The 14,817-nt window shown below is 42.0% G+C and overlaps 2 protein-coding genes across 3 annotated transcripts in view; both read left to right on the top strand.

The window, feature by feature from the left end:
- The window catches only part of cep192 (centrosomal protein 192), a 32,985-nt gene extending 21,025 nt beyond the window's left edge, over nucleotides 1-11,960 (top strand). The window contains exons 37-52 of one of the 2 annotated variants that reach the window (XM_046044754.1): nucleotides 23-283; nucleotides 508-629; nucleotides 1,128-1,237; nucleotides 1,541-1,703; nucleotides 2,046-2,136; nucleotides 2,273-2,372; nucleotides 2,556-2,679; nucleotides 3,009-3,114; nucleotides 3,225-3,453; nucleotides 3,636-3,712; nucleotides 3,988-4,083; nucleotides 5,672-5,791; nucleotides 8,416-8,528; nucleotides 9,033-9,159; nucleotides 9,561-9,619; nucleotides 10,523-11,960. In XM_046044754.1, the coding sequence (XP_045900710.1) occupies nucleotides 23-283; nucleotides 508-629; nucleotides 1,128-1,237; nucleotides 1,541-1,703; nucleotides 2,046-2,136; nucleotides 2,273-2,372; nucleotides 2,556-2,679; nucleotides 3,009-3,114; nucleotides 3,225-3,453; nucleotides 3,636-3,712; nucleotides 3,988-4,083; nucleotides 5,672-5,791; nucleotides 8,416-8,528; nucleotides 9,033-9,159; nucleotides 9,561-9,619; nucleotides 10,523-10,655 (2,031 nt within the window). In that variant the 3' untranslated portion in view covers nucleotides 10,656-11,960. The remainder of the gene's footprint in view (nucleotides 1-22; nucleotides 284-507; nucleotides 630-1,127; nucleotides 1,238-1,540; nucleotides 1,704-2,045; nucleotides 2,137-2,272; nucleotides 2,373-2,555; nucleotides 2,680-3,008; nucleotides 3,115-3,224; nucleotides 3,454-3,635; nucleotides 3,713-3,987; nucleotides 4,084-5,671; nucleotides 5,792-8,415; nucleotides 8,529-9,032; nucleotides 9,160-9,560; nucleotides 9,620-10,522) is intronic. The other variant, XM_046044755.1, reaches the window with a different exon arrangement.
- A 575-nt stretch (nucleotides 11,961-12,535) lies between these two features.
- Nucleotides 12,536-14,817, top strand: part of LOC123967682 (low-density lipoprotein receptor class A domain-containing protein 4-like) — a 232,369-nt gene continuing 230,087 nt past the window's right edge. Inside the window, exon 1 of the mRNA XM_046043853.1 lies at nucleotides 12,536-12,722. The gene's annotated coding sequence lies outside the window, so the exon portion shown is untranslated. The remainder of the gene's footprint in view (nucleotides 12,723-14,817) is intronic.

The following is a 14,817-nucleotide window of genomic DNA, read 5'->3' on the forward strand; positions in this document are numbered from 1 at the left end:
TTCATTTGGTTCCCATCTTCAGATTCCGCTGTCGGGCTACGGTGGGACCAGCAACATCATCCTAGAGGACCAGAGGAAACAGGCGGACGGTTATGTGGCGACGCTGACCGACATTGCTGTTAGCCGCGTCAGCAAGGCGTGTCTGTGCGTGAGGAACACGGGCTCCAGAGCAGCTTTCATAAAAGCCGTGGCCTTCTCTGATGTACAGACACGATCAGTTATGGAACCTTCTGTCATCAGCCTCGCTCCGTCACAGTTTGTTCTGAAGGAAAGGACACAAGAGGTAGGAGAGTGGATACAACGAATATGAGTCACACTCTAGTTCAGGAAAAGAGATCTCTTCAAAAACCCTAGAATAGGAATTGGGGAGAATTTAATGTGAATAAACTGGCCTCGATTTAGTATTATTATTATAGGTACTATAACAAGATCTTCAGTTCCTTCTTTCAGTCTGTCTGGTATGTGCAGAAATGGGACCTTGTTGCTATAATTTTCGTGTGTTTTCAGGTGATCACTGTGCTAATGAAGTCCACCCAAAGAGAACAGACCCTATGTCAGTCGGCCAATGCACAGCTGGCTACTATCTTTCTTTTCTGTGGAGATGAGGTATCCAGGCAGCAGTATAGGAGGTGAGACCTTTCAACACGTAGTTTAGTCTATTTATTTTTCTGTATGTTTACAAATATGGGAATTAGTGGAGGATAGTTGTTTATTAAATCTGAATTGTCCTCAGGAAACGTTTTATACAAAGCTCTGGCGAAGTGAAAATTTCCTGTATAATCTGAATCGCTCTTGATTGAAGTGATTATATAAATCAGACTGAAAGTACTGTTCTGGACAGCAATGGCAAATGTAAATTAACTTCACTACTCTGTAAACTGTATGCACTTGAGACCAGCAATTTTTGTTTCCACCATAAGATCCAAAAGGCATATTGTCTATGGACACCTTTTTTGTTATGCATAGAGCAATATTTGATGCTGCTGCCTACAGGTGATTTTTGTATTCTGGACTATAGTTTCAAGCATAACATACATACATGGAGTTTATAGCTCCACTTCCAGATAGTTCTACTTTTGTGATAAAGCTGTTGCCCCTAACGGAGCGTTTGTGTTTTCTTCTTTCAGATTGCTTCAGAGCAAACCAGAGGCTGTGCGGAAGGCTCTGTCTGAGAACAGTCTGCTGAAAAACATCGACTTTAATGAGAAGTTCCTGGCAGAGGAAAATGTTACAGAGAGTAAGATGTCATTATTTTTTAGATTATTATTTGGTCAAGCTGAATCTGAAAATTTACATCAAATTTAGTTTTCACTAGATAATATTGAAAGTAATCTGCATGTCAATGTTTTCCCATTTAATTGAACAGCGATTTGTACCCTGTAGCCAGTTCATCAGAGCTTTTATATCTGATGCTTTATAAACTGAGGTTTGTCTTTGTACAACTGTGACTTGATGCAGAGATAATAATAGAAATAACAGATTCAATTTAAAAAAACAAAGTCAAGTTTGTGGCTCTGACTAATAATTGACCATTCTGTAGACTACGACCTGCCCCAACGGCCCAATGAGGCTCACATCTTTTATGGAAACATGAGTAAGATAGTGGTGTCGTTGCTGGGAAGTACAAAGAGCACCAACTGTGAGGAGAGCGACCACACTGAGCTGCTGCCGCCCTCTGCCAGACACAGTTCAGAGGCAGACAGGTACTGTTGGAAATATTTCTAACCTACTGTAATATACAAGGATGTGGTTCATCTAAATAATAGCCTTCTGAATTGGCAACACAACAGATATATTTTTGTATCCATGTGTCTATGTTGAATGTGTCACTTGACTGTATTAATCAGGATTGTTAATGCATTTAAGTTATACATCTTGATTTGAACTGAATATAGCACACTGATTTGGTAAAAGCAATGCTGGCATATGGGTCTGTACATCTTTTATTCTGAACTCATTTACACAAAATGCATCATGTAAGATTCTCTGCGATGTTGGCATTTTTGCAGCTCTTTGATAACTGTGGTCTTTTGTGTAATTCCCAGCGGTCTGCCAAATGGTAACGTGTCTCTGGACGTCCTGCCAGTGAAAGGCCCCCAAGGTCCAGCACTGAGAGTGACGGAGCCCTCCTTAAAGGTACCATGAGCCCTCTCTAATGGACTTGAATGGTTTCTTGTGTTGAGCGATTATTATTTTGGTGCTGTTTCTACTGGATGAGATGGAAACATTTGTTTCACTGCATTTGACATAAAGTATTAATTTTTCAATGCAGAATGTCTTTTCCTCTCTCCAGGCCTCAGAGCCATTACCCAGGCAGTCCGAGTCGTGGACCATCCATCCAGAACAACTCGTCCTCGCAGCTCCCACGATCAGTGAGTAGACTCCAAATTGCAAAAGCATGTTATTATGTGAACTATTACCACCTTAGCTTTTAAATCCACTGCATTTCGAGTATGGTCAGTGAAGCCATCACCTCCAAAACTGCAGGTGAATGACTCTGCAATGGCATCTGCTATTATTAGTAGCCACCAGTCCACATGTTGTTTGTTTTTTAGATGGTGCAGCCACAACTAGTCAGGTTCAGATCCGGAACAATACATCCAGAGAGCTGTGCTTTGATTTGTCCTGGCCCGCTCACTGCCTTACCATCACCCCTCAGCATGGCGTCATCGAGCCTCAGTAAGGATACAATTGGTTGTTCAATTAAATAAATTTGCTACGGTAAAGTCAGGGTTTTTGGGTGATGTTTACTGAATGTCTTTCTGTTTATTTTCCTTGTGTTATTTGCATTTACCCCACTGTGTAAACCATTATGTTACACATACAGTGGAGATAGTTATTTATGTAATTGTGGCAGCTCAGCCCTTTAAAGCTATTGTAATTAAAGCTTCTATAAATTAACAGTTACGAAAAGAAAGCCCAATCATAATCTGTTTGACTGTGTATAAATGTATATATTTAGTTCTACTTTCGTGTTTGTATTTCTCATTAAATTATTGTTTACCAAGGTGCCACCTGCAGATTTTGATCAGCCCCAACCCTTCACTAGCAACTAAATCTGCCCTGCTGCCATGGAGTGGACAGATTTATGTCCAGTGCGATGGTCAACAGAAGGTATGGAACACTTGGGACAGGCAGCTTTTTGCACCTCAAGACCAGTCGATCATGAATTTTGTGTGGACTTTAACAAGAGCTAAATTTGTGCAATGTGACTACTGCTTCAGTTTATTAAGGTCCAGATTCGTCGGGACCTGGCTCTGGATGTGTCCGCGACCCCAGCAGACACAACTTTGTCAGCCCTGCCTCCTCAGGCTGCCACCCCAGTGCTGCCTGTGGGCAGGGTCTCCAACAGGCCCTCGCTTCCCCCGCAGACCCCACAGGCATCTCAAGCCCTGGTGGAGATTAGCAACAAGACCATCGTCTTCCCCACCACTCCCTCGGGGGAAACCTCAGGTAGGGCGATGACTGGCTAAAGGACAGAAGTTGCTTTATTCACCTTCATTTGGACTTTAGAATAGAGCAGGACGCAGCCTGAACACAATCATCTAGAAGCCTAATAAAGTTTTTGTGAAAACTATTTTGTGTGTGTGTGTTTGTTTTCCTGTGACAAACTCTATGTTGCTCCTCTACTTCAGAGGCCCAGCTGGAGGTGCAGAATGGGGAAGTGGAGGTGAGATGGTACCTCTCATCATTTGCTCCTCCATATGTCAAGGTACTTTTTCTTCATTATCTCTTTCTTCTGTCAGTCATTACTGTTTTTCAGTTTCTTCCCTTTATCGTCCCCCTTTGGTAAACAGGTGCTTTTGTTTTGTAGTTTCTTTCCAACTTCTTTTGAATTTAGTCTAGGATACTATGTAAGTGTAGCTAAATTCTTTTCTTTTGTTGCGTGACTCTATTTTGGTAATATGTTTATTTTGTAGTTTCACACTCTAGTTGTTTAGACTTGTTACTGGCGATTGTATGATGTGGTGCCTTCTCTCTCCTCAGGGGGTTGACAACACCGGAGATGTTTACCGGGCCACTTACACTGCTTTCAGATGTTCCAGGGTCTCAGGCACTTTGGGAGACCATGAGAAGATGCAGGTAGGCACTCTCATCCAAAAGGATTTGTAAGTCTAACATTTAGAACAGGTCGTAAGGGATAAGACAAGTGCATTAGGTTAAGTTTAGAGTGCTAGATCAATATTTTTTGCCTACAGGGTCCACATAGGAACACAAACGCTACATTCAGATTTCGGTTTTGTTTTAGAAGGGTTGTATGATTAATAGCATTTGCAATATTATCGCGATATGATAAGACGAGAAAAACTGTAATTACACTCTGGTCACATGATACGCGGGAGGAAGCATCAACTTCGCACATTAAGCTGTACCTTGACTACTTGTTGTTCAACGGCCTTAAGCTTGACAGAAGCTGACACTACAGAAATTTAGTGTCACACAGGGAATGAAAGGGGTGTGTGTGTGTGTGTGTGTGTGTGTGTGTGTGTCGCAGGCTGACACACACACACACACCAAGTCAGCTGAGTCCGAAAGAGGCCCAGTCTGTCCCTCGTTACAGCCGGTGCGCTGCTTACCAGCATCTGAGGCTGCGGCAGAGGAGAACTCTGGTGTTGTCGGAGAATTACTGAGCTTGTCTACTAAACAAGAGTGGAGTCACTTGGTTTTATTTTCGTTGGCCAACTTTTGAATTGAACCTCAAACTGAGCATTTTTTGAGATGGACTCATTAAGTGGTTGTTGAACTGTGTGCTTACTGTATAATAGACTGTTGTGACCTGTTTTTTTTCTTGTGGTCTGGCCGACCTGATTATATTATATCGTATTATTTAATGCCATGACTTGAGACTCAGATTATCTTTCTCATATTATTATAATTAATATATAATGATATTTTCTTCTCCAACATTGCTCTATAATAATTCATGCATCACCTAATTTCATCATAACACAGACCTGGCCTACAAGAAAGACAGTGTATATTTGATCTATCTAATATTGTGTTGGTCGTACTATACACAGCTTTACTGCTTGTCTGTTTTGAAAATTACAGAAGGTAAAGCGCTTAAAAATTAATAGCATATTAAATTGCAATATTGGTTAAAAATCGTTAAGCCCTGTTTGCTGAAAAATAAAACAGGGTGTCTTAGAAACGTAGGCCAAGCAATAGCTAGATGAACAGTCATCAGTGAAGACAAGATACTACTATATACTTTATAACCACATTGAAATTCTTTAATGGGATGTTTGGCACATCTAAATAGAATGCAGCCATTATTATACCTGTGAGCAAGGTGTGTAGTCACTGGTGTTTTCTCTTAAAAGAATGGTCTTGTTTGTGGTACACTACAATCGTAAAGAAACTTTACAGCACCTTGTTGGACCGACTCCTTTTAAGAGTTGAAGCAAAAAATACTTGGCCCTTTTTTTTAGCTCTCTGTTTTTGGTTGATATGTGCAATTTCAAGAAATCGATACTTGGGTTTTATGTGCAATTACTTATACTACTTCTTACTGTATATTACACTTTAAAACCTTGCAGCAGTAATACAATTTTAAGTTAGGAAGCAGATTTTCCTAGAGGTTGGCCTCTAAGGACATGAATAGGGTAAGCATTTCACACGGTTAAATAAATTCTGATTATTTCCTCTAATGTTTTTCTTGCTCTCTCAGGTTCCCATCACTTTCCTCCCCAGGGACAGAGGGGACTATGCCCAGTTCTGGGACTTGGAGTGCCACCCTGTGTCTGAGCCCCAGCAGAAAACCAGAATCCGCTTCCAGCTCTGTGGCACCGTGAGGACTCATTCATTAGTTTTGTGGGATTTAAGTTGGCTTACGATTCAAACACCATACTGAGAGCAAATGTGCTTTTGTAGTAAAAGAGATACACTGGAAAATAATTTGTTCACCTTTTTTCATGTTAGAGGTTTCATTTTGCCCATTACCAAGTATCATGACTGTTATTTGCTCTCCTTAACCATGCTTTATATACACTTTTGCTCTCCTGGCATGTCTTTATCAGACATTCTGTATAGCAAATAACAATTCATTCATGAATTAACATGTTTCACTTTCAAACTAAACAATGTGTAGATGACCACTGGTCCATGGGGAAAATGCTTACTTTAATTCATTGGAATGTGTCATAACCTTTTTATGCAGTAAGAAAACAAAATGGTTCGTACCTTGACTATGGCTTTGTAGTGTTAGTAACAGAATTAACAAATGAGAGAAGTGAGTTGTGGGGTGGTAAGAAGAGTCACCCTGCTGAGACAGGCCTGCGGGCTTTGCATGTGTGTCTCTTTAATGTGAAGTGTTATGACAGACCCGGTTAACTTAAGAGCACACATACACAGCAAGTGGGATGTCAGATAGATGGCTCCACATAAGTAGGTTAAGTGGCTGTGATGGTAGTGCTTCTGCTGCTGTTGCTTTATTTCTTAGATGCAGTGTTAAAAGTGGAGTGCCAAAAACTTCAGTGGTGTGAAATGCTAATCTGCAACTCCAGTCTGCAAAACTTTAGATATACATGACAGTCTGGTGTGAACTAAATGTATATGGTGTATTTCCATCATGATGTTTTAATAGTGATGTCTTTCCATCGGTAACAGTCAAATCTTTTGTGCATGATATATAGTATCTCTCAAAAGTGAGCACACCTCACATTTGTGTAAATATTTGATTATATATTTTCTTGTGACAACACTGAAGAAATGGCACTTTGCTTCAATGTAAAGTAGTGAGTGTGCAGCTTGTATAACAGTGTAAATTTGCTGTCCCCTCAAAAACACATGCCATTAATGTCTAAACCGCTCGCAGCAAAAGTGAGGACACCCCTAAGTGAAAATGTCTAAAGTGTTAATATTTTGTGCGGCCACTAGGGCTGTCCCCTACTAAGGATTTACATAGTCGAATCAGAATCGTCAAGTCCTGCCTATAGTCGAATCATGTGTTGTTGTGCACGGTGATTGCGAGCCGAAGCTAAACTGAAGCTTATTGTTGACAATTTTCTCTCTCTCGCCTGCCATTCACCGGTCTTGTGCAAAGTTTTTGCCGTACAGCCATGTGTATGTAAAATCAGACGTTGTGCACCCCCATATCGCCAAAATGGCATGATCCTTGTTTCCCTGCGAAGCTTCCGTTTGACGTTGCCCCACAGATGCTCAATAGGGTTTAGGTCCGGAGACGTGCTTGGCCAGTCCATCACCTTTACCCTCAGCTTCTTTAGCTAGGCAGTGGTCGTCTTGGAGGTCAGCTGCTTCAGTATGTCACAGTACATGTTGACATTCATGGTTCCCTCAATGAACTGAAGCTCCCCAGTGCCAGCAGGACTCATGCAGCTGACCAGACCAGGACACTCCCGCCACCATGCTTCACTGTAGGCAAGACACACTTGTCTTTGTACTCCTCACCTGGTTGCCGCCACACACGTTGACACCATCTGAACTAAACAAGTTTATCTTGTGCTCATCAGACCACAGGACCTGGTTCCAGTAATCCATGTCCTTAGTCTGCTTGTCTTCAGCAAACTGTTTGGGGTTTTGTTGTGCATCATCTTTTAGAAGAAGCTTCCTTCTGGGACGACAGCTATGCAGACCAATTTGATGCAGTGTGAGGTGTACGGTCTGAGCACTGACAGGCTGACCCCACCACCCCTTCAACCTCTGCAGCAATGCTGGCAGCACTCCTCTATTTCCCAGAGACAACCTCTGGATATGACACGGAGCACGTGCGCTGAAATTATTTGGTCGACCGTGGCGAAGCCTGTTCTGAGTGGAATCTGTCCCGTTGAACCGCTGTATGGTCTCGGCCACCGTGCTGCGGCTCAGTTAAAGAGTCTTGGCAATCTTCTTATAGCCTTGGCCATCTTTATGTAGAGCAACCATTCTTTTTTTTTTTTTAACTTGTTGAACTTCCAGTGATCAGTATGAGGGAGTGTGAGCGCGATAACACCAAATTTAACACACCTGCTCCCCAATCACACCTTGTAACACTAACGAGTCACATGACACCGGGGAGGTAAAATGGCTAATTGGGCCCAATTTGGACCTTTTCACTTAGGGGTGTACTTATTTTGTTGCCAGCGGTTTAGACATTAATGGCTGTGTGATGTGTTATTTTGAGGGGATAGCAAATTTACACTGTTGTACAAGCTGTACACTCACTGCTCTACATTGAAGCAAAGTGTCATTTCTTCAGAGTTGTCACATGAAAAGATATAATCAAATATTTACACAAATGTGAGGGGTGTACTCACTTTAATGAGATGCTTAACTTGAGACATAAGAGGGTATTTATTCTGTATTTTGTTAACCAGCAGTTGTGAAGTAGTATGGACATGTCAGCTATGTTTTTTTTTGCACTTCTAGGCGCTTACTAGCCTAGATCCTACATTTCTTTTTGTCATGTGTCTAAAGGGAATAAAGCCTGGGCCAGTAGAAGGACCACAGGAAGGAGACTGCTCTCTGGTGAAGACGGAGGCCACAGTCAAGACCAGGAAGAGAGCTGATGCCTCAGCATGCCAAACAAGGTGAGATCTGCTTAGCTAAAGACCTCTATGGTAAAATGTATGAGCCAGTGAAGGAGACATCAAAGGAACAGGGGAATGATTGTCCACTTGTGTGCTGTTTATCTTGTGTAAAAAGCTCTGTTTCTAAGGATTTAAGGCACCAACCGTGAACCGCAACATCCAGCCGAGGATCTCGTTGCATGTCGTCCCCCATCTGTTGCCCCTTTTCCTGTCATCTTCCTACTGTATGGGGCATAAAAATGCCCAAATGATACTAAAACAAAGCTCAATTTGTTAAACACACTGCCTAGATAAAAGGAATTAATGGGTATATAATTTAACCTTCATGAAGGGAATAATTCCAGCATCCAGTACTAAATAGTCATTCATGTTGATTTTAAAAATTGTTTAAAATCAGCATTCTTTAAGGGACCCACTGTAATGACTCATGTCTCATCTGCAGATGGTGATTGTGTTATGATGGTTATGCTTCCTGTTTAAAATGGCACTATTTGTAATTCTCAGCCAAGAGGAGGCGGTGCGGAGGGGTGTGTATTCTCCACAGGATCTGTACGCCTTCCCAGCTACCCGAGTGGGTGAATCCAGCACTCTGAAGGTCAACATCCGCAACAACTCGTCCCTCACGCATGAGGTGAGGCATGCCTTATTCTTATGAAGACATAGGAAGGGGAAACCTTATTTTATTTTTTTTTCTCACACTGCAGAAGAAACTGAAATACAGTATATGCCTATGCAGCACTATCTAGTCTAGAAAAGATGTAAAACAAGCAAGTGTATAAAAGATGGTTTTCAAATGAGTCTTTCTTTAGTTTTAGTTTCTGGAAATGAGACCTGGTTATCTTGGATATAGAGGTTTATCGAGACCAGAGATTCTAAATGTGTAGATACTATCTCGCTTTGTGTCAACTGTTTCTATTGCTATAATAGAAAATGCATGACTGACTAGATGTATTTGTTCTGACCTCTAACAATTGTCACTGTGCTTTGCATGGATTTGATATTTGATGTGTGGCTTCTCTAATTGACTTGCAGCTGAAATTTGTAAACCCTAGGGAGCCCTTCCACATCAAGCATTCGAAATATTCCCTGAGGTGAGTCCAGTGGTCATTATCCCTAACAGAAACTCTCTATTCTGCGCTGTTGATAGTAGCTGTGTGTAACATAGGGAATCACAGTTTTATAAGTTAGCTTTATGATGAGTACTTCTGTTAGTTTACTTTCTATTTTAAGGCACTTTTACATAGATTCCTTTCATGAAACTTAGTAGCTAGGTGTTAAAGTTTGTCAGTTCTGGTAAATACAACTCAAAACATGCTTTGTAATGTAACTTGGAGTCGGTGTAATGTCATTTCCCATTGCTCACTATGGGAGGTCCTGTAAGCCGTTGGGACCCAGAGGATGACGTTACAGTAAACGGTACACTTGAGGCCTCGAGGAGTCCCGATGTGTTTTGCCTAACTAAGCCTTTGGGAGGGTTTGCCTGGCCACAGGTACCAGCTGTGCTGTGCTGATGTGAAACTGTGTTCAGAATGGCCACAGCATGTGTTTTTGTATTGTTGAAATATGAACAAAAACAATGTAAGAGTGGTATATTGAAGAAAAAAAAATTATATATAGTGTAATTAATTTACCTCCTCAACAGAAATAAAGCATTGTCAGACATACCATTTCATGTCGTGACATTTTTATCACCAATGTGTTTGTCCGCAACCTGACCCAGCGCTACACTAGATGTGTTGTGAGCTGTGTGTGGATTCTTGGTAGCCTTGTGGTGACCCCAGCATGTTGTGGCTCTTATCATGTACTCTTCATTTTTACCACAACCTCACTTAACATAATGTTCCCACACTGCCCCATATATTTATTTGTGAAGAGTTGTACAGTGTTTTAAAATTATTCTTTTTGCTATAGTCTAATATGTTACATTTCATATAGTGCAATCCTTAGTACTTGATTTTATGTTGTTTATGTTTATCTTCTTTTCCACCCATTAGATCACAGCACTATCTGAAGCTACCCGTCCAGTTCAAGCCCAGTACTGCAGGCCGACACGCTGGCTTGCTGCTCGTCCAGTCAGAAACAAGTGGAAGTCTTGTTATTCAGCTGACCGGTGAGACATCGCCTTGAATTCACCATCTACCATCCTACGCCACCTCCTCTGGCTGGCTGGCTGGCTTTGGGTGGACTCTCTTCTCTGTACTGTTCATCATGGGACAGACAAGCGTAACAGCAGTTTGTAGTTTTGCTGTTTCCTCTCCAAGGATCGAATAAAAGCAACCCTGGACTTAAATCCTTTCTTGTTATCATACTTGGAGATGTAGAAAGAAAAACTGATTTACTGGAGATGACTGAGACTCTACCGCCAACACAAACCCGTCCACCTCTGGATGTGGCACAGGTGTCCTCGGCTGGCCCATGAAAAACAATTGTGCCTGAAGCTGAATGATTTGGTCTGACTGGCTCACAATTAGTGTGCACCACTCAGGCCTTTCAGAGAGCTAATGATATTTGTCACTTGACTCGGTCTGGTATTTGCCTTATCCCTGAGTCACGTCACAAGACAGCGTTGTTGTTGTTGTTGCCATGGCCCCTGTCAGACAGTACCAGTTGGGATACGTTGGGGATTACTCGGAGTTGGTCACACAGGAATGCTTTTGTCTCTTGTTGATTAAATGGCTGCAGGGAGAGTTGTTTATTTTGGGAAAAATAAGGTTGTGTTGCCTTCTGTCTACATTTCAATTTATTTTTGTTTTTTTTTTAAACTAATCTTCCGTACTGGTGTGGTTTCTATGGAAATGGCTCCTCATCATCCCACCTGCACTGCGGCCTTTGTAACCACCATGTGTTTACTTCCCAGCAACCACCAAGACTCGTTCCAAACAGTCCAGATGTACTTAATTTAGTCATGATCAGGGCAGCTCACCGCAACATTAGAATGGTTAATGATTGTTATTACATGCTAAAAGAGTATTCTCTGGTGGGATTTTTGTTCGGCAGCTTGCCAGCCCCGCTTAGTATGGTTACCATGGCAAAACCGTGTTAATCGCTGTTCCAGTCACAGAAAATTAGCTCCCCATTTCCTCTTTTGGCTCTGGGGCAAATGGCCAAAATTGCTTTGGGGGTATTGGAGTCACATCCATAATCTGTTTTGGAACTGGAATGGCATGGGGAAATGTACGTAAACTTGATCGAGGACGCGTTGTTAACCTGTTTGAATGCCACACATTGTGACTTCACCTTTTGGAAATGAAAAACACTAGTGTAGAGCATTATTTTCCTGCTTATATGAAGTATATTGTCACCGACTCCACTCAAAATGCCCTGAAAACTATCCTGATGTATTTTGGATTTACAATTTGCACATGCTTTAAAAAGTATATAATGTAATATATATTCTTGTATGTATTTTAAATAAAGTTTTGTGATAAATAGTGTGGGTTTCCTTGATTTAAAATTGCTGTCAGATTGGTAGTTAGGGGCAGGATATTATAAATGAAATATGGTTGACAAGTAGCTTTCTTTTTATTTACCTTCCTGTTTACATACATTATGTTAATTATTGTCGTGTGTTAATGTGACAGGTTCAGTGCTTTAAGACCACTACATTGAATGCCAGTGTCCACCAACAGATATTGTGTTGTGGTGATTATTTTTTCATTAAATTAACTTTTATTTATACAGAGTGGTCCAATGACAACAGTTCACTTTTTAGCACTGGTAAGCTCAATAGGTAAACATTCAGACAAACATTAAAACCTACAAAACTAAATAAAAATTAGAATAAACCAGTATTGCATACAATTTTGATCACCTGTATGATGCCCTGCAGCATATAGTTGCTGGCAATAACAAGAAGTAAGTATAACAACGCATTTTCATGGGAGGTCCCTAAGCAAGTCGCTGGGATGCTGCTGCATTTGATCCTGAACCTGTGACCTCCCCTACAGTAAGGGATCATACTTCTAGCCCGGTAAGTTGGCTGACATGTGGGATGGGGCCTGCAGGTGTCGTCAGAGCTTCATCAAGTGGGACTGTCAGCAGCATGTAATGTACAGTAGGGCAGCTGGGCTTTATTTTGCTTCCCAGGCTGGAAACCACTGTAGTGCAGTTGGACTTGACGTCTAGCAACACAACATCCCAGACTTAAAACAAGCAAGACGAGGCGACTTAGCACGTTAACGACTGCATTTACAGGTAGGAAGCCTGCCACATTTTCTTAGTTATTTCCGTACTCTGGTGTATTTTTTAATGCACAATGCGGCAGTCGTAGGCGGCTGGAGGAATGTTCTGGCTATGCTAACTGCTGTGGCTAAACGCTAGCCGGGCTGTCCGGTGTGGGGGTCTGACTTTGGGCCAGACTGTGGAAGTTGCTGTCTGGAGTTGGAGCCGCTTTCCAAGCTGCGCCAGACAGCAGAGCTAAGCTAACACGGCTAAGGCTAGTCCCGGCTCCCATCCACCCGCCGGCGCCACAGCACCAGTCCGCTATGTCGGTGTCCCTGCGGGGGACTCCCGCTGACCTCACCGGTAACTATAACATGTAGTACCCCGGGTAAAGACGTATTTTTCTCTGCGTGGCTGCTCGTAGCGGTCTTACCCTGTTTGATCTGATGAACAAGCTAACTGGGAAGCTAGATTAGAAATTGAATACTGAGCTGTCACTCATGTTTTAGGCCGGGGGATAAGTTGCCCAACTTTTTATGCAAATGAGACACGCGGTGTCTGTCTGATGAGGTGGTGTCACTAAGTAGCTTCATCTGGGATGAGTTAGTGTGGTCGGTTCGGACCTGTGTGTTTGTGTTTATTAACACTGTAGGGTGGGGGTGAGTACCACTGTGGGACTGTGAAATATCAACATTCATCATCCACACACAGCCTGTGTAAATGTGTAGCGTGGGAATCACACTCTACATCTTTTCCTTATCAAACATGGAAGAGGGATCCTCTAGAACAGTCGTTCTCAAACTTCTTTAGGTCAAGGACCCCTAAACTGACACAGATCCCCATTTGAGAAGGTTTTGTCCCAGGATCATACAGCTGAGAGGATTTTGGAATTTAGACGTTTTACAGAAAGTAAAACCCAACAAAAAAGCTGTACGTTCTGTCACTGTGTTACTTACAGATGGAAATATAGTGAAAATAAATGATTCCCCTTTTTGCTGGGGACCCCCTGGAGGACCCCACTTTGAGAACACAAGCTCTAGAAGATGATGAGGGTATTTACTCATACTAAACCCATGCCCCAAAGTTTGAAACTGACAGTCCTATAAAAACATGGATGTATATGTGACACTGTACAGTGCAGAGCGCCAGTCTCTCTCTCTCTCTCACTGTCTGATGTGTTCCAGCCCACTGATCGGGTTTACATTAATTTGATTACTGGGCTCTGCTTTCTGGTTCTCTGCTTGAGCTGCTTGAGGTTTTTTTTTTTTATGTGTGGGTCTGGTGGAGCGAATTCAAGTTGCGTGCTGAGGGTGTGTTTTGTTCCTTGCCTGGCTGGTTGGCCACTACTACCCTGCCTCTGCTTATCCTGAAGATTTCAGTCAGGGACCTATAGATGAGGAAGTGTTGTTTGTCCTAGCTTTTCAGTTCTCTCAGGCCTGCTTTCTCTCTCTGTTTACTTACCTGTGACCCCCACACCGTCTCTCTCAAGCTCTTTTTTTGCATCCGGCTCCGGTGCTTTGTGGAGTTTGGATGCTTGTGTCATTGACTGTGGCAGCAGAGTTGTGTAGGTAGCTCCTGTGTTGGGCTACTGCAGTACAAATCTTGTTAAGATGGGTTCAATAAAAGGACACCTGTGAATGATGATGATGATGATGCGTGTACAGGTAAATATCGCCAACATGTCAGGGTGTTATACTGTTTAAGACTTAGAGGAATTAAAGTATCAAGGGATAATGGTGGTGTTTGCTTTAAGCGCCAATCATCTATATGTTGACCTTCTTCTATACATTATTAGGGCCCGAGCACGACCGTGTGAGGTCCCTATTGAATTTGCTCGGATTATATTTTTTTTTTTTTTTTTTTTTTTTTTTTTTTTTTTTTTTTTTTTCTGCAAAGTAGGCCCAAATGACATGGCCTAAACATACTCGAAAACTCACCAAAATTTGCAAACATGTCAGAACCGGTGAAAAATTTCGTATTCTACAAGTTTCGCACATGGGCGTTGCAAAATGACTCGCTAGCGCCACCTAGAAAATTGGAAAAAATTAGCCCCTCGTTCACGTTCAACCTACATCTACGAAATTTTCTGGGGACATGTATCATGTCAAGACGCACAAAAAAGCCTCTA

This window comes from Micropterus dolomieu, linkage group LG03 (genome assembly GCF_021292245.1).
Source record: "Micropterus dolomieu isolate WLL.071019.BEF.003 ecotype Adirondacks linkage group LG03, ASM2129224v1, whole genome shotgun sequence".
Classification (NCBI taxonomy): domain Eukaryota; kingdom Metazoa; phylum Chordata; class Actinopteri; order Centrarchiformes; family Centrarchidae; genus Micropterus; species Micropterus dolomieu.